At 52.5% G+C, this 16,352-nt stretch overlaps 7 protein-coding genes across 7 annotated transcripts; 4 read left to right on the top strand and 3 right to left on the bottom strand.

The window, feature by feature from the left end:
- The first annotated feature begins 501 nt into the window (after window positions 1–501).
- BDW47DRAFT_134183 (SDR family NAD(P)-dependent oxidoreductase) lies at window positions 502–1,530 on the top strand. The gene has a single exon (XM_024818029.1). The coding sequence runs from the start codon at window positions 565–567 to the stop codon at window positions 1,369–1,371; it is 807 nt and encodes a 268-aa protein (XP_024675073.1). The 5' UTR covers window positions 502–564; the 3' UTR covers window positions 1,372–1,530.
- An 82-nt stretch (window positions 1,531–1,612) lies between these two features.
- Window positions 1,613–3,342, bottom strand: BDW47DRAFT_115633 (malate synthase; the record flags this gene model as incomplete). Its single annotated transcript, XM_024814821.1, has 3 exons — window positions 1,613–2,248; window positions 2,301–2,926; window positions 2,982–3,342. 3 exons carry the CDS (start codon window positions 3,340–3,342, stop codon window positions 1,613–1,615), a joined length of 1,623 nt encoding a protein of 540 aa, XP_024675072.1.
- A 1,474-nt stretch (window positions 3,343–4,816) lies between these two features.
- Window positions 4,817–6,508, bottom strand: BDW47DRAFT_123117 (glutamine synthetase family protein; the record flags this gene model as incomplete). The annotated part of the gene is made up of 5 exons (XM_024815996.1): window positions 4,817–4,847; window positions 4,915–5,604; window positions 5,659–5,711; window positions 5,768–6,024; window positions 6,076–6,508. The coding sequence occupies 5 exons, from the start codon at window positions 6,506–6,508 to the stop codon at window positions 4,817–4,819; spliced, it is 1,464 nt and encodes a 487-aa protein (XP_024675071.1).
- Window positions 6,509–6,793: 285 nt separating this feature from the next.
- BDW47DRAFT_100430 (putative short-chain dehydrogenase/reductase family protein) lies at window positions 6,794–8,043 on the top strand. Its single transcript, XM_024811431.1, has 4 exons — window positions 6,794–7,004; window positions 7,066–7,605; window positions 7,670–7,853; window positions 7,905–8,043. The coding sequence occupies exons 1-4, from the start codon at window positions 6,943–6,945 to the stop codon at window positions 7,959–7,961; spliced, it is 843 nt and encodes a 280-aa protein (XP_024675070.1). The 5' UTR covers window positions 6,794–6,942; the 3' UTR covers window positions 7,962–8,043.
- Window positions 8,044–8,963: 920 nt separating this feature from the next.
- Window positions 8,964–10,948, bottom strand: BDW47DRAFT_115631 (putative flavin containing polyamine oxidase; the record flags this gene model as incomplete). The annotated part of the gene is made up of 6 exons (XM_024814820.1): window positions 8,964–9,967; window positions 10,045–10,297; window positions 10,355–10,372; window positions 10,515–10,652; window positions 10,736–10,766; window positions 10,812–10,948. The coding sequence occupies 6 exons, from the start codon at window positions 10,946–10,948 to the stop codon at window positions 8,964–8,966; spliced, it is 1,581 nt and encodes a 526-aa protein (XP_024675069.1).
- A 357-nt stretch (window positions 10,949–11,305) lies between these two features.
- On the top strand, window positions 11,306–14,074 carry BDW47DRAFT_74899 (amino acid permease). Its single transcript, XM_024819746.1, has 19 exons — window positions 11,306–11,649; window positions 11,703–11,736; window positions 11,790–11,859; window positions 11,907–11,979; window positions 12,028–12,056; window positions 12,160–12,224; window positions 12,270–12,341; window positions 12,392–12,506; window positions 12,553–12,631; window positions 12,676–12,710; window positions 12,757–12,785; window positions 12,835–12,867; window positions 12,924–12,948; window positions 12,999–13,200; window positions 13,246–13,323; window positions 13,378–13,506; window positions 13,554–13,701; window positions 13,747–13,825; window positions 13,879–14,074. Exons 1-19 carry the CDS (start codon window positions 11,546–11,548, stop codon window positions 13,983–13,985), a joined length of 1,506 nt encoding a protein of 501 aa, XP_024675068.1. The 5' UTR covers window positions 11,306–11,545; the 3' UTR covers window positions 13,986–14,074.
- A 48-nt stretch (window positions 14,075–14,122) lies between these two features.
- Window positions 14,123–16,269, top strand: BDW47DRAFT_100426 (F-box protein). Its single transcript, XM_024811430.1, has one exon. The coding sequence runs from the start codon at window positions 14,183–14,185 to the stop codon at window positions 15,692–15,694; it is 1,512 nt and encodes a 503-aa protein (XP_024675067.1). The 5' UTR covers window positions 14,123–14,182; the 3' UTR covers window positions 15,695–16,269.
- The last annotated feature ends 83 nt before the right edge of the window (window positions 16,270–16,352 follow it).

The following is a 16,352-nucleotide window of genomic DNA, read 5'->3' as shown; positions in this document are numbered from 1 at the left end:
GGAAAAGTGAGCTCGAGAGGAGAGCCCACGAGGACAGGAAAAAAACCGACCAGCAGGAGAGAACGAGAAAAGGAGAAAGTCGAGATGAGTCCAAGTTGTGTGTTGTCCCAGAAGGGAAATGATTGATGCTGAAGCGGGCCGTGGAAACGTAAGCCTCAGGAGCCAATGAGATATGGTGATCTGACTAATCTCCCATGTGCAGACATTGACAGTATTTACCATTGAAGTAGATAGTACGAATAGAGTATTGAATAGAGTATTAAATAGACAGTATTAAATAGATAGTACTAAATAGATACAAATGACATAGCCTGATGGTACTCCAGGTTTCCACTAGCGCATCATCTGGCTGCCTACTATTCTAATGCTTAGTACCATTAGTATACACTTAGTCCATCCTACATGCTATCTCCGAGATATCCCCGCTTCCCCTCATTCCCCGCTTTCTGTCCTCCTCTGTTTATTCCGATTTCTATACAGCCAGCTACACTCTCCACCTCTCTACATCCTCCAATACTTGACATTCTACATACCACCCACCCCTATCCCAGGTCTGTCTTGACAATGCCCGCCATCTACCCCGACCTCCTCAACAAAACCGTCCTCATAACCGGCGGCGCAGACGGCATCGGCGCCGCAACCGCCTCCCTCTTCACCCAACAAGGCAGCAAAGTCATCATCCTCGACATAGCAGATGCAGCCGCAGAGCGTACCATCGCGCACGCTTCCTCGCAACCCCCCCTCCTCCCCACCTACCCCCCAACAACACACACCCCCGTCTACTACCACTGCGACATAACCGACCTGCCCACCTTGCAATCCACAGCCTCCGAAATCCTCACCACCCACGGACCCATTCACATCCTCATCAACAACGCCGCCGCAACGGGCGCCGCCGGCCGCTTCACCACGGAGACAGCCACCTCAGCAGCATGGGACGCCAGCGTCAACGCCAACCTGCGACACGTCTTCTTCCTCACGCAGGCCGTCATCCCGGGCATGAAGTCCCTCGGAGGCGGCTCGATCGTCAACCTCGGCTCGATCACCTGGCGCATCCCCGACGGGAGACAGCCCGTGTACGCGGCTTGCAAAGCGGCCATTATGGGTTTAACCCGCGTGCAGAGTAAGGAGTTGGGGGGGCATGATATCAGGGTGAATAGTGTGATGCCGGGGGCGATTGCCACGCGGAGACAGAGGGAGGAGGTGCTGACGGAGGAGTATCGCGCGGAGGTTATGAGGGGCCAGAGTTTGCAGAGGGATTTGGTGCCTGAGGAGGTTGGGAGGGTGGTTTTGTTTTTGGCGAGTGGGGAGGCGAGTGCGGTTACGGGGAGTTCGTATGTGGTTGATGGGGGGTGGTGTTCGGATCCGTGATTGTATTTATTGTGATCATTTCACTTTATTATTTGACATTTTTTTTGACTCTACTATTTTATTGCATGATTTGGTTGGTTTTGTCTTGCTGGGTGTTTTTACTTGTGTTTGTTGTGTTTACGGCAGATGACACTACATGGTAGGAAATGAAGAAGTAGGTGGAAGATGGTATTCATAAACGTCACAATCTAGGAAATCACATAGGAAATACAATACAGGGAATCAAAAAAAATCAAATCATTTACAGCTTCGACACCTGGCTGCCCGCCGACGAGATCTCGTTGTACAGCAAGCTCGTCAGGAAGTCGGCGTAGTCCTCACCCGTCACCTGGCCGGCGAAGTAGCGCGCCGCCAGCGGGAACCGGTTGCCCTTGGGGCCCTTGGCCGACAGGCTGTCGGCCTGCTCCTTGAGCAGACGCAGGGCGTAGGCCTTGTCGATCTTCTTGCCCTCGGAGCTGGTCACGCCGTGGTGCACCCACTGCCACAGCTGCGAGCGCGACACCTCGGCCGTGGCGGCGTCCTCCATCAGGTAGTTGATGGGCACGCAGCCCACGCCGCGGAGCCAGCCCTCCATGTACGACAGGCCGATGTTCAGGTTCTTGCGGATGCCCTCCTCGGTGATCTTGCCGGGCACGTTGGTGTTGAGCAGGTCGTTGGCCGTGATGTGCACGTCCTCGCGGCGCACGAACAGCTGGTTGGGAGTCGGCATGTGCGTGTTGAACACGTCCGAGGCGATCGCCGCCAGGGCCGGGTGCGCCACCCAGGTGCCGTCGTGACCGGCACGCACCTCGCGGAGCTTGTCGGCGCGAACGCCCTCCATGGCCTTGTCGTTGGCGGCCGGGTTGTCCTTGACGGGGATCTGAGCGGCCATACCACCCTGGTTTGTTGTTAGTATATGAGACGAGAAGAGAGGGGGAGAAAGAACATACCATGGCGTGAACACCACGACGGTGGCAGGTCTTGATGAGCAGCTTGACGTAGGCGTCCATGAACGGCACGGTCATGGTGACATCAGAGCGGTCAGGCAGGACAAAGTTGGAGTGCTTGCGGAACTTCTTGATGAAGGAGAAGATGTAGTCCCAGCGGCCGCAGTTGAGACCGGAGCTGTGGTCACGCAGTTCGTAGATGATCTCGTCCATCTCGAAGGCGGCGGAGATGGTCTCGATCAGGACGGTACCACGGATGGTGCCGCGGGGCATGCCGATGTAGTCCTGGGCCAGGTTGAAGACATCGTTCCACAGACGGGCCTCGAGGTGAGACTCCATCTTGGGCAGGTAGAAGTAGGGGCCGAACCCGCGGGCCACCAACTCCTTGGCGTTGTGGTAGAAGTACAGACCGAAGTCGAAGAGCGAACCGGAGATGGGCTCGCCGTTGACGGTGAAGTGCTTCTCATCGAGGTGCCAGCCACGGGCACGGGCGATCAGGGTCGGCAGCGTGCGGTCCGTGCGGAGCTTGTACTCCTTGGGGCCCTGCTTGAAGTCGACCTGACGGCGGATGGCATCGTACAGGTTGACCTGGCCGCTGATCATGTTCTCCCAGGTAGGGGCGCTCGAGTCTAATCAGTCAGTACATAGACCTCCTACAAACTAAGAGGAAGAAAAGGGTCTTACCCTCGAAATCAGCCATGTAGGTCCAGACATCCGAGTTCAGGGCGTTGACGACCATCTTGCGGTCGGTGGGACCGGTGATCTCAACACGGCGGTCGACGAGACCGGGAGCGGGCGGGGCGCCCTTCCAGGCGTCATTCTCACGGATGTGCTTGGTCTCGGGGAGGAAGTCGGGCAGATGACCCTTGTCGATCTCGGCCTGGCGGTCAATTCGACGCTGCAGGAGAGCTTTGCGGGTAGGGTTGAAGGTGCGGTGCAGGATGGCGAGGAAGGCACAGGCATCCTTGGTGAGGATCTTGCGGGCCTCCTGGGGGATGGGGCCCAGGATGGTGACATCCTTCACCTGGGTATCGACTTGACTCATGATGGCGGATAGAATTGGATTATGGGATATGTGAGAGTCTGAGAGAGACAAAAGGTTTGCGTCAGAAGAGGGAAAAAAGAGAGGAAGAAAAAGAGGAGGCAGTTGATAATATATGATAACATGGCCATGGCTTCAGCATCTCGGACTACGTCACGTCGAACCTCGACCATTGAACCGCGGTTAAACGAAGATAGTCGATGATAGGCTCGCTGGGGGGAGCTCCAGCCCGGTGATACGCTGAGTTGGTAAGGCGAATACCTGGGCCAGACGGTGGATGATCCACCCAGCCATGACTGGAGAACTCTGGAGCTGATGGAGATGAAGTTGACCAGTGAGGTTGGCGGGAGAGATGGATGTGCGGGCGGCATGTGACATTCCCGCGGGGAATTCCTGATGACATAAACAGAATGACGAAAGACAGTTTAGCGTGGACAGTTTCCCACGGAAAAGCGTACGGTTTCTTACCATGAATACCAAGGTTAAGTATATGGATATCGGCCGACTTCTCTACTTCCGCCTCCCTTCCGCCGGAGAACGCCGTCCTGCATCGTGCTCCATTCGTGCGATTGTATAGATACCGAGACATTTCTTATAAGACAGTGACTCATGAGACCCTCAGTCTAAACAGAATGTCTAACAGACTGGTGCCCCTACCACTGGAACATTCACTATGTCCTACAGTCCTACAGTCCTACAGTCCTACAGTCCTCCAGTATCGATGACGGTACGGAAACCAACCCTAACTATAGCTCATCTAACCTCGGGATAACTGCTACATTCCCCACACCCGATAACCTTCCCACCTTTTCCATCCTTCCATCCTTCCACTGCCGCGGCTCGACGTCAATATGATTGTCTGCAGTCCTCATAATCCAATAATGGTCGTTCATCCTTCCACCACCAGTGGGTTCCCACGCCTCCTATCCGAACCGGCTTGTTCCGATGTCGGTACGGAATTCATGTTGGCCTGAGGCGGCGGGCTTTGCGCCTGGAAAATCACCAAGCTCACGGAAGCTGGTGAGCTGTACGGGCTACAGACAGCTAGCTAGCCAGCTAGGTAGTTAGTATGGTGGTCTCATCAAGGCCTAGTCCTTGTCCCCTGGTTCTCTACCACCATGGTCCTCCGTATACGTGCTCTCGAGGTCCCCGGCATGTGAAATACTGACTACCCGGCATGTGATGGCTGCCCGGGATCGGGTTCCAACGGAGACGGCGGGAGATACTCTTGTTATACAGTATCGGCGAAAACCCTGGTGGTTTCAAGGGAGAACGGGCCAGAGAATGATGAATAATACGGAAAATAAAGATATGGCTCTTAATTGAAGGTAATCGAAAAGAAAAAAGAAAAAAAAGAAAAAAAGAAAAAAAAAAGATTAAAAGAAAACTAAGCTAAACAAACAAAGAAATGTCATGCGTATCATCACTCATCAAATGCTATTCCCATATGTGTCTATACTAGATCCTCTCCAGAATTCTAGACCGTCTCGATATACCGTCGCACTTCCCTGGCAAACTGTCAGTATGCACGCTTTCCATAGACTAATCACAGAGAAGATGAAGGGAAGAACAAACCAATCGGTCACGGCTTCCTCCCACAAGCGCACCTCGTGCTCGCGAGTCCCCCCAAAATGATCCACAAACGCGTCGCCAAACACTTCCCGCGCGACACTTTCCGGACGCATGAACGTGACCGTCGCCTCGCCCAGTGATTTAGCCAGTCGCGCTCCCTGATCGCTGGCCCCGCCCATGTCGTCGCCCTTGGACAACGGCGGCACCGGAATGTCCAGCTTCTTTTCCACTCCGCGCCAGCCCAATGCGACCACCGCCGCCAGCACGAAGTGCGGGTTGGCATCCGCTCCCGGTACCCGCACCTCCAGTCGCGTGGCCTTCGGGCTTGCCGTCGGTGCGGAGATCACCCGAATGGACGCCGCCCGGTGCTCCAACCCCCACGAGACTGTGACCGGGGCCCAGAAGTTCTCCACGAGCCGCTTGTAGGAATTGACCGTCGGAGCGAACATGGGCATAATGTCTGGGAGACCGCTGAGGATCCCTGCCAGGAAGTGTCGTCCTAGGTCGGACAGATGGGCGACGTCGGGGTACGGCGGCGACGGATCGGGGGTGCTGCGGTAGAAGGCGTTGGTCCCGTCCGCTGTGACGAGCGAAATGTGCATGTGGCCGCTGTTCCCAGGCAGGCCCTGGCGTGGTTTGGCCATGAAGCACGGGGTGATGCCATGCTTGGTCCCGATGGACTTGACCACGAACCTAGACGACCTCAGGGTTAATGGGATGATTGCCACGGACATTCAGCGAACCTACTTGAACAGTCCGGCTTTGTCTGCCATTGCTTTGGCCTCGTCAAACTCCAACGCCTAGTTTGTCCCATCAGCATGAGTTGCTGAGCTCCGCGCGCAAATCGGCCACTCACGGCTTCATACACCCCCGGACCACTCTCGGTGTGCCACCCCTCGATCCCACAGTTGAATAACCGGCAGTTATCGTATACTCCATAGTAGTAGTCTTGATTGTGAATCGGACGGCTCAAACTATATGCAAACATCCCCTCCGTCAGCGGGGGCAGAGCCTCGACGGGGTTCTCTTTGAGGAAGGTCGCAGTCGCTGAGGCATTCCGCTCGGGGGTGGGGTGGGTGTCTGGGACACGGAATTGATAAAATTCATATTCCGCTACACACGTCAGTGTCATCTAGCCATCTTCAATAGGGTCACCAGACTCACCCCCAGCCATTGCGCGATAACCCGCAGCTTCTGCCTTGCTCACTGCACTTTTCAGCAAACCACGGGGACATGCAAATAGTGGTTCCTTGGTGTCAGGGTCATAAAATCGGACCAAGAAGAAGGGGACTCTTTTCTCCCAGGGTATGCGCCGGAAGCTGCTGAGGTCCGGGATGGCGAGGATATCGCGATATCCATTGTCCTTGTTGCTGATCCCCAGTTCTTTGAAGTATGTTTGGTCATGCATATCCCAGCCAAACACCACCGAACAAAAGCCAAACCCCTCTTCAGCCATCGACAAGAATTTCTTTTTGGACACTAGTTTCCCGCGCAGCTGGCCATCGACATCCACTCCAGCCACCTTGACGCGGGTGTCCTTATACAGCAAGTCAGGTAGATCTTCGAGGGTAACCTCGTCCGTGGTTGAAGAGCCCATTTTTACTGAACCCAGTGGGGCTAGCTTGCAAAGTCCTGTTGAAGGTGAGAGAAATATGAACGGAGATGGTTGAAGCAAATGAAGTTCTGGCCCATTGGCAACAGGCAAGGGAGAGGTCAGGCATGACCATCAGGCTTATCGGTCAGGCCTTATCGGTCAAACCTTATCGGTAAGGCCTGGCTGCCTTATCGGCGCTTAGATAATGGATCCACCCCTGCCCCGTCTGTCTTCGCGAAGCTCTGGCAAGTATGAGTTGTCGGTTCTTTCAAAACATTTACATTGGTTCTCTTTCTTCCTTCACCTTTTTCAATCTGTCGAGCTCCTTAAGTTGGTTACTTCCTACTACAGTACGCCCAAAATTCTGCTGCGGTATCAAGCTCTATCGATATCACTCTACCCGCTAACGCTGTGCCGTCACCCTTGATACACGCATTATGGCTTCAGCTCCAAGAGGTCGCCTTCAGGGCAAAAATGCCATCATCACCGGTGCCGCAGGGTAGGCCACTATCGTCTTATCCCCTTCATCTACATCATATCCCAGAGCTGACCCCCTCCAGTGGCATCGGCCTAGAAACGAGCATCCTCTTCGCGCGCGAAGGGGCCAAGGTTCTCATGGCCGATATTTCCGTCCCGGCCCTGGAAAAGGCCATTGCCAAGGTGAAGGAAGTCGTGCCGGACGCCCCTCGAGTGGATATCATCAAGTGTGACGTCTCCAAGGAGTCCGACGTGCAGGCCATAGTGGAATCCCAGGATAGCTGGGGCGGCACGGACGTGATCTTCAACAACGCCGGTATCATGCACGCCGACGACGCCGACGCCGTCGACACCCCCGAGAAGATCTGGGACATGACGCAGAACATCAACGTCAAGGGAGTGTGGTTCGGGTGCAAGCACGCGGTGCAAAGCATGCGCCGCAACAAGAAGACCAGAGGTAGCATCATCAACACGGCTAGTGTGGTCGCCCTCGTGGGGAGTGCCACGCCCCAGCTGGCCTACACTGCTAGCAAAGGCGCTGTCCTGGCATTGACCCGCGAGCTTGCTATTGTGCATGCGCGTGAGGGACTCCGGTTCAATGCCCTGTGCCCTGCGCCTCTCAAGTATGTTTTCTCCCGTCCTTGTTGGTTGGTTGGTGCAAGTGTAACATGTGGCTGACCTTCGAAGCACTCCTCTATTGCAGGATTGGCTCGGCGATGACCAGCCTAAACGTCACCGTCGTGAGGTCCACTTCCCGACTGGTCGGTTTGGTGAGGCCATCGAGCAGGCTCAGGCCGTGGTGTTCCTGGCCAGTGATGAAAGCAGTTTCGTTAATGGTACTGATTTTGTGGTCGATGGTGGAATGTCCAAGGTATGTCACACTTCTTCTCGGTATGAGTGACGCCTGTGCTAATGACATCAGGCATATGTTACTCCTGAAGGACCAGCAACCGCCGCTCCTAAGAATCTGGGTCATTAGATTTAGGCATTTCAGCATACCAATTTCACTTTACTCCTTACGTCGTTTTGATAGCCTTGTGCATTCTCTTAGTATAGCAGCCCATATACTGTAAGCCTAGTAGGCGATGGTTTCAGTTGCAGATCACGCTTTCTCAAGGCATCTATATAGTCTACGACCGTGGCCTAGGATGATAAAGTCAATGCAAAGGCTCATTCTCCGCATAAACCAACCATAGGAAGATTTGGTGCCCGAATTCCGGGTCTGGATAGGTACCGAAGTGTACGTGCCTCAGTCATCTAGTACGTCTGAAGAGATCGCGTTCTCCTGTTTACTGGGCAACTTCTTCACTTCCCTCATTCACCCTCTGCTTCCCACTTTCTACTTCGCCCTTCTGCTCTGTCTCATTTATCTGTTCTAGACTTTTGAACTCATCGACTGCCTAACCCGAATATATTATTTAGCCGAAGCTCCAGCTCTCATCTTTGGAGATCATATACGTCTATTTACCAGGTGACTCCTTCTCTTCTCTTACTCAGTCTCCGTTCCCCCTTGTCACCTCATATTTTCTCTCTGTTTTGATGGTGACATTGTTTCGAAGATAATCAGAAGGACACTCGGCTAAATTGGCACTGATGTGGATTTCCTCGATGACTTGCAGGCAAGTTGCAATAAATTACACCTATACACGGCGAAGGTGGTTTTCCCCATCGGTGCCAGACCATGCTCAGTCTCTTGGGAGATGTAATGATTTATTGTGAATTTTCTAGTCATGGCTATAGCCGATCTAAAAAGTCACGAGAATTCGTTTCGAGAGATGGCATGAAATATCGAGAGATTCTTGTCCCTGAGCCCAAAGATCCAACACAATACAAAAGCTTCTCCGGCTATCTATCCCCAGCAACACCCATGCTTCAAAGATCCGAAAATAACGCAGACAGTTTAAGCAATTTCTTATCTGCCAATAGACCTACCCTCCAAACGCCCAATAAGATACAAAATTCGCGCCAAGTGAAGATGAAACTATAACTCCATACTACTCACGGGCCATCCATTCTCTGCGGAAAACGAATCTGACGGCGTCGTACCATGAAGACGCTCATAACGTTTTCTATCGCCACAGAATTTCGTCCCGTCAAGCGGCATACAGCGCTTCTGCACTAGGGCTGCGACGTGCTCTCCGGCTTCGCGGCCCTCGTATAAGGCCCCGTGCAGGAATCCAAAGTACGGGGTGCTGGTGGCCTCGCCCGCGAACCATAGCCGGTCAACGTTCGCGCGCAAGTTCTGGTGCATCTCGAGGGTTGTCCCAGCGGGCCAGTTGGAATAGCTGCCATACGTCCATGGCTCCCTCGACCAGCGTGGATACGTGAATGCTGTAGGCTCGGGAATCTCATGGTCTGGGAACATCTCACGGAGAACGGTGAGGATCTCCTCTTTCGTCTCATCGTCCGTTTGTCGCTCGACCCGATAGGCTTCTTCGCCCACGACTGTGACGAAGAGGATGTTGGAGCCCGGAAGGAATCCGTCCCCCGTGAGCGACTGGAATATCGGGTAGTATCCTCTCGTGGTAGGTGATGCGTACAGGAAGAACAACGTATCCGTCGGCCAGAAGGCCTCTTCAAATTGCATGAATATCTTGGTGTAGGTGCCCATGGTGAACTTGTGAATCGCAGTCTGCTTCCATTCCGGCAGTGGGGGTTCAAATCGGACGGCGTCGTGATCTTGCAACACACCCAGGGAAAAGGTACAAATGACATAGTCCGCACGCACGCAGCTCCCGTCCTTCGTGCGCACAGTCACCTTTTTGGGGGAATACTCGATGTCAGTGACATGAGAGTCGAGCCATATACGATGGTCTTGCAGGCCCGATGGAAAGAGCGCTGACGCTTCACGCTCGATGATGGTGCGATACCCGCGGGGGTCTGTCACCATATTGTTTCGCGGTCCAAACTGGTGAAAAGTAAGATTCTCGCCTGCGATGCCGAACGCGAAAGAGCTCGTTTCGGGCGTCGACGCGTCTTCAAAATCTGTCCGAGCACCGCTGTGTTAGCGCCACAAATAACTAAGGCTACTACTACCTCCAACGGTCTTCCCTATATCGTACCCCAGTTCCACCATTCCACTGCCTGCGCCGCCATATCATGCTTCTGCGGCTGCCAGCCGGCGAGAGCCAATCCCGAGCGGGCTGTTTGGTCTTGGAGGTTGGATGTCAAAATTCGTCCGGCCGCCTGGGCAGCGGTCACGTAAGCAGAACTATAGGCATCCAAAAGATGTCTATAATCGGTGTATCCAGTTTCATTGTATGTCCGGATAGAACGGTAGGTGGTGTGGGTGTTGCTGATGTTGTATTTTTCTGCCTACTCGGTCTGACGTTACTATAGATGTGGGACCATTCATAGGGAAATGGGTCTCACTAGCGTCCAAAGGGGATTCTCTGGTTTTAGTTAGCCAACCAGCTACAAGCCTGGCGGTTGAAAAGGGTCTCCCACCGGTGGTATGCGATCCTATCCCATGCACCTGTACCGATCAGTGGCTAATGATTCTTTGGTCGTTGTTTGTCTTCCAAGGACGCACCCAATTCGCGCCAAGCTCTATTGTGTACGGCTTCCCCAACCTATCTTGACCGAAGTCCGTGTGCCATACCCGCCCGCCTAAGGTGCCTCGGGATTCGAGGAGAAAGAAATCGGTAATGGAAGCATTTTTTAGCGCTTGCTAGTACGATGAGCACGCGGTTGCCACCGTTTTGTGGAGATTGCTAATGGTAGGGTGAAGCCAATGGTAGACACATCACATACTGCTGCCGAGACGCCAGCCATGCCACCACCCCTGTGCGTGTCAGAATATACGCGCAGATCGACAAGGATCCCATACAAGATAGCTATCGTTGTTTCGGTGCAAATATCATCGCTTTTTTGATTACTGCGAGGCTGGGCGACATATCCGGCGCACATAGGAAGTGTACCAGCTCCCAGCAGGGCGCAGATTTTGGTAACTGCAGGAAACATCATTCTCGCGACTAGTCTATCGTCCGAGGTACCGAAGAAGAGCTCTTCCGTAGTACAGCTATCGCCGACGACGGACGAGCAGACAGCCGATCTATTTATCGACCAGACCCAATCAGCAAAAAGCAAAGCATGACCCACGACAAAGACGAGTCAGCTATCTCTGGACCACTTGGCGACGCATTACTATCAGTAAGGGAACGTGTCAGCCAATTGAAGCTAATATGTCAGCATCGGACTGATCACGAGATGGGGAAGTCCAGGCGGGCGGGAAGCATATCTCAAAGGATTAGTACGATAAGCAGGATTTCGATCCACTTATGACAGGGGAGCTGCACCTAAGCATTCTCCTGAACGTGATAAAACCAGGAGACCCAGACACGGCCAGATAAGGCAACATAGGGGCGGCTTCACGCGACCAAGCTTCCCCGCATTTGCGCAGGATGGACATTCCGTATCCATCCAACTGGCTAGGGTCTTTCAATCCCTAGTGGCTGCAGCCCTAGCGTCAAGCCACCCCTACTTTACTACATATTTCCGAGGGACGGACACACCGTTCGATACGCCGTCTGGAATCTCTTTGTTTTCCAAAACACTATCACTATGGACACCAAAGACGAGAAGAGGTTCGAGGAGGTCGCCGAGGATGATGTCCAGCTGGCGCAAATGGGCCACAGGCCCGAATTGAAACGGAATTTCTCGACTCTGTACGTCTTTTCAATAACCTGTCATCACGGTCCACTAATTTAACGTTTCCTAGATCCATGCTGGGCTTGGCGTTTGCGGTTTTAAATGTATACCACGCTCGGGTGCTGGGTTTTGGACTTTCAGGCTGACTGAGATTTAGTCCTGGACGGCGCTTTCGGCCAGTTTATCGATCAGCTTAACTTCGGGTGGGAGTACGAGTGTAATCTGGGGTGTGTCCTCCCCTCAGCCTTGGCTTGATCAGTGCTAATGAGTAAAGGGCTTATCACTGCTGGAACCTGCAACCTCTGCATTGCGGCCTCTTTGGCCGAGTTCCTGTCTGCTTATCCGACGTATGTATATCATCATGGCTGGAATAGAGAAAATACTTAGTTCATTAGGGCGGGTGGTCAGTATCATTGGGTGGCAGGTATGTAATCGTCCCCCATCATTGGAGAATTATCTAACATATGTCTCTAGCGGGTATGTTTTATGGCGGTATTTGATCTCTTGTCATGTACTAAAGATAACAGTCTCATGGCCTGAATGGGTCCCGATATTGTCGTGGGTGACTGGCTGGGTGAATGTCGCTGGATGGGTATGACATCAAGTCCAAATTTGCTATGTAGCTAACCCGACCTAGGTTGCCCTGGTAGCTACCAACTGTCTCTTGTCGGCCCAACTCATTGCCGGCATCGTATCCTCTGTATACCCGGTAGGCCTGCCCATCCCCTACGCCTTGCGAACTGACTAACGTCGATATAGGGCTTCGTGTGGCAGCGCTGGCAGCAGTTTCTCATCTACGTGGGATACACGCTGTTGGCCTTCGTCATTAATGCGTTCATGAACTCCATCCTCCCAATCATATACCGCGGTGCCTGTATGTTCAATTTTGCGACTAGCCAGACGTGCGCTAATCGATATAGTGACGTGGTCGCTGGGTGGCTTCGTACTTGTCTCCATCACACTCTTAGCATGCGCGTCGCCGGATTACAATTCTGCTTAGTATGTCCGCTGCCCCGTGTCCTGCTCCAACGCTGACAGCATAGCTTCGTATTTTGTGAATTTGTCAACAACACTGGCTGTGAGTGTCCTAGAAGCTTTACAGATTATGTGTTGCTAATTGTCAGGGCCTGATGGGGTTGCTTGGATGCTGGGGGTTTGTCTCCCATTCCTGGTTTCAATAACATGTCTGCTAACGACAGCAGCTTCTGCAAGGAGGATTGGGAGTTACAGCGTTTGTAAGCTTTCCTGCTTCCCTATCTTGGTAGTTCTCAACATTCTAACAGTGATACAGGACGCCGTTGTCCACATGATCGAGGGTACGATACATTCACTACTTCTCAGTTGCGAAACCAGCCTAACCGATTAGAAATTCCCCAACCATCTATCAGAGGGCCGAAAATCATGGTTGGCTGTGTTGGAATCGGAACGTTCACTGGATCCGTCTTCCTTATTGTCCTTCTATTCGTCGCAGGCAACATTAAAGATGTGATCGACTCGGAGGCAGGGCCGTTACTACAGATTCTTCTGCATGCGACAAAGAACACCGCAGGTGGCATCTGCCTTCTAATGTAGGTCTACTCCTGGCTTTACCGTTGCAGCTGCTGACCAAACAGGCTCCCACTCGTGTGTCTGGCGTTTGCGACCCTCAGCGTCATGACAACGAGTAGCCGGATGATTTTCGCATTCGCAAGGCAAGTTTTCTTTCTTTACCCTCTAGACCAAAATAGCAAGCTGACTTAGTGCAGGGACGGCGGTCTTCCGGCCTCGCGCTTCTTCGCGCACGTTCATCCCAAGCTAGGCCTTCCTCTAAATGCGCTGGGACTGAGTTCTGTGGTTGTCGTGATTTTCGGCTTGATCTACTTGGGTTCGACGAGGTTTGTCATCAAATCATTCGATTGAGGGGATGTACTGACAGGTGTAGCGCCTTCAACGCGATTATCTCGTCTTCTGTCGTGGCACTGGATTTGTCGTATGCTATGCCCATTGCTGTGAACTGTCTTCGCGGACGCAAGACACTTCCGGACCGGAAGTGGAAGGTCCCTAATATGGTTGGATGGGTGATTGATATTGTACGTCTGTCTTATCTTCTTTTGTGAACACTGCTGACATTACAGATCTCACTGTCGTACATTGCTTTGACCACGGTGCTTTTCCTGTTTCCGCCCTCGCGGGTGGTGACAGGTAGCAGTATGAGTAAGTTATAAATCATCATGAATTTGTTGTGGATACTAATGCGTCTTTTGTAGATTATTGTGTCGTTGCGTTTGGGATCATCTTGATTGTATCGGTGGTACAGTGGATTGTGGATGGGAGGAAGAATTTTACCGGCCCCCGAATGGATGTGGATGCATAGACTGAGTGGCTGATGTGGTGGGAATAGATGCAGTTCCACAATATTACCCCTTGCTCTTTATAACCCGCAAATTCCAAGCCAACTCACACTATGTCAGGTGATACAGGCCGCTAAATAGGCTATACTGATAGCTTCCCCAGCCTTGCAGCTTCATCCGTTCTCTTTCTCTAGTACCCCGCCATCGCCTCGAGTGCAGTATGTCTACAACACTACCACTACCAGCCCTAAAAACAACATCTAGGGTGTCCACACTACCGACAGAAGTGTTAATTGAGATATTCTCACATCTAGAAAATCCCGATGAGCCACAGCGTTCTCTCTGTTCCACATGGCTTCCACTGATGCAGGTTTGCCAGACGTGGAGAACTGTGGCCGAGAGACTCATCTTCTCTAAACTTACATATCGCAACGAAAGACATGATCATCGTCTGACTCGGCAGCTATTGCGTCATATGCACAGCAAGCCCTACCTCTGGCGCTACCCCCAATCTCTCCACATGTCAACCTACACCGAAGAAGGCAACAATCTCTGCGTTGAAATGGCGCGAAAGGCAGCCGAGCATAAGAGTCCTGTCCGCAAGGCAAAATTCGAGAGCATGGCGTTCCCATGCAATATACCACTGCTTGAGAGCCTAAGCAAGTTTCCACTGGTTGAGCTGGACCTGTGTACCGTGCAACAGGGACTCCCTATCCGCTTCATCTTCGAGCTGTTTGACCTACTCACTCTCAAAACCCTGCGACTCAGACATATCGCGTGGTCAGAATATGTAAATGACAAGTTGATAGAGATACGACCATGGTCCGCAGCTGAGGGTATCAAATGCCCTAAAGTTGCGTGGCTCCGCCCTCAAAATCAACCGAGATCACCACGAGAGCTCGAGCAACTGCTCCCGTTCACCCGCCGCAGAACAGGAAACATCACCAGCTTGACACTCGCCGTGCCAATAGCAGACCCTGACGTCGCGGAGCTCCTGTTCCAGTGGCCACGCTGTCTCCGCGAAGTGGTCTTCTCTCACGTTCTTGACTCGCCCTACACGGATATCTACACTGCGTCGACCATCGAAAGCCTACTAGCTGTACACCGACAGTCTCTGGAAAAGCTCGACATTCCGGCGCTACCCTTTAACGGACTCCCCGATATGTCTACATTTCCTGCTCTCAACAGCCTCCGCATCCACATCTCCTCGCTCCTCCCCCTCACCCCTCAAGAAGCCTGGCGCCACCTCGCAGCGCCCAATCTCCACCACCTCACCATCGACTTCACAGCTACAGTATTTGAGCCCTCCACCTCTACCTGGATCAAAAAATTCTTCCACGGCGCCAACCTCCCGAGGCCCCTCCATCTAACCATGGAATACACCTGGGCCTCCTGGCACGGCCCCTCTCCCACCTTCTTCCCCCCAGACCTCCAAGAAGAAACCCCTCCCATAGCATCCGACCACAACATCGCCCTCATCTACCGCACCCCCGCAGAGGAATGCATCCTGAGCAGGCCGCCCACGCCCGACTGGAAAGCGTCGATCAGCCCCACCGCCAGAATGATCTGCGGCTGCATACCGCACTTTCGCGCCGTCCCCGAAGGTGTCCCCTTCGAGTGGATCGCCAACGATCTCGGCATCGCAGTCGCGGAGGTTGCCTTGGCGGGGCCGCAGCTTTTCAGTACGAAGCTGGTTTATTCGGTTGGTGATCGGGACATGTGGTCTTACTAGATTCCATTTCTTGGATTTTGGTTCGTTCGTTGCTGTTTTGATGACACTTTTCTTTGACTAAACGCTTGATTGCACTCCTTGTTCTGATTCGTCTCGTGTGAATTTTGTTTACACAAATAGCATTCATATATCGAGAGATCCAGTTTGTCTTGATATTTATTCTATTGGCATATCACTACAGCTGGATAGGTGATTTACAAGGAGATTTCTTCCGTGCAGTGACTGCAAGCGCAACTACTCAAACATGTGACTTTCAGCACTTGCAGGGTCTTTTTCTTATATTATACTATTTCGCATTGTCATATCTTCTCGCAACTTGCAACCTCTAACTACGACCTTTCTCATACATTCAAGACCATCAATTATCATCGGTTAGGACTGTTTTCACCGCTTGTTTCACTGATTCCACTACTACTCTATTTCTATTTGTTACCGCCTCAGGTTGTTACTAGAGTTGCGCGCTGGGCGCATTCCTTCCAGAATCATGCTTTTGTTTCATTCTCTTGGTGGTGCCGTAGTAGCACTACGTCACTATTCTTTGGCTGCTCTATCAATGTCTTCTATACAGGGTGAACAGTTGGAGGTGGTGATTTCTAAATGGACTAGTAGTTTTACTTGGCTATGGAAGTTAATTGTTTAAAGTATATCCATCGCATTC

Source organism: Aspergillus candidus (assembly GCF_002847045.1).
Source record: "Aspergillus candidus strain CBS 102.13 unplaced genomic scaffold BDW47scaffold_6, whole genome shotgun sequence".
Classification (NCBI taxonomy): Eukaryota; Fungi; Ascomycota; class Eurotiomycetes; order Eurotiales; family Aspergillaceae; genus Aspergillus; species Aspergillus candidus.
Note: the sequence above shows the minus strand (reverse complement) of the source record. Positions and strands in the feature narration are given on the sequence as shown.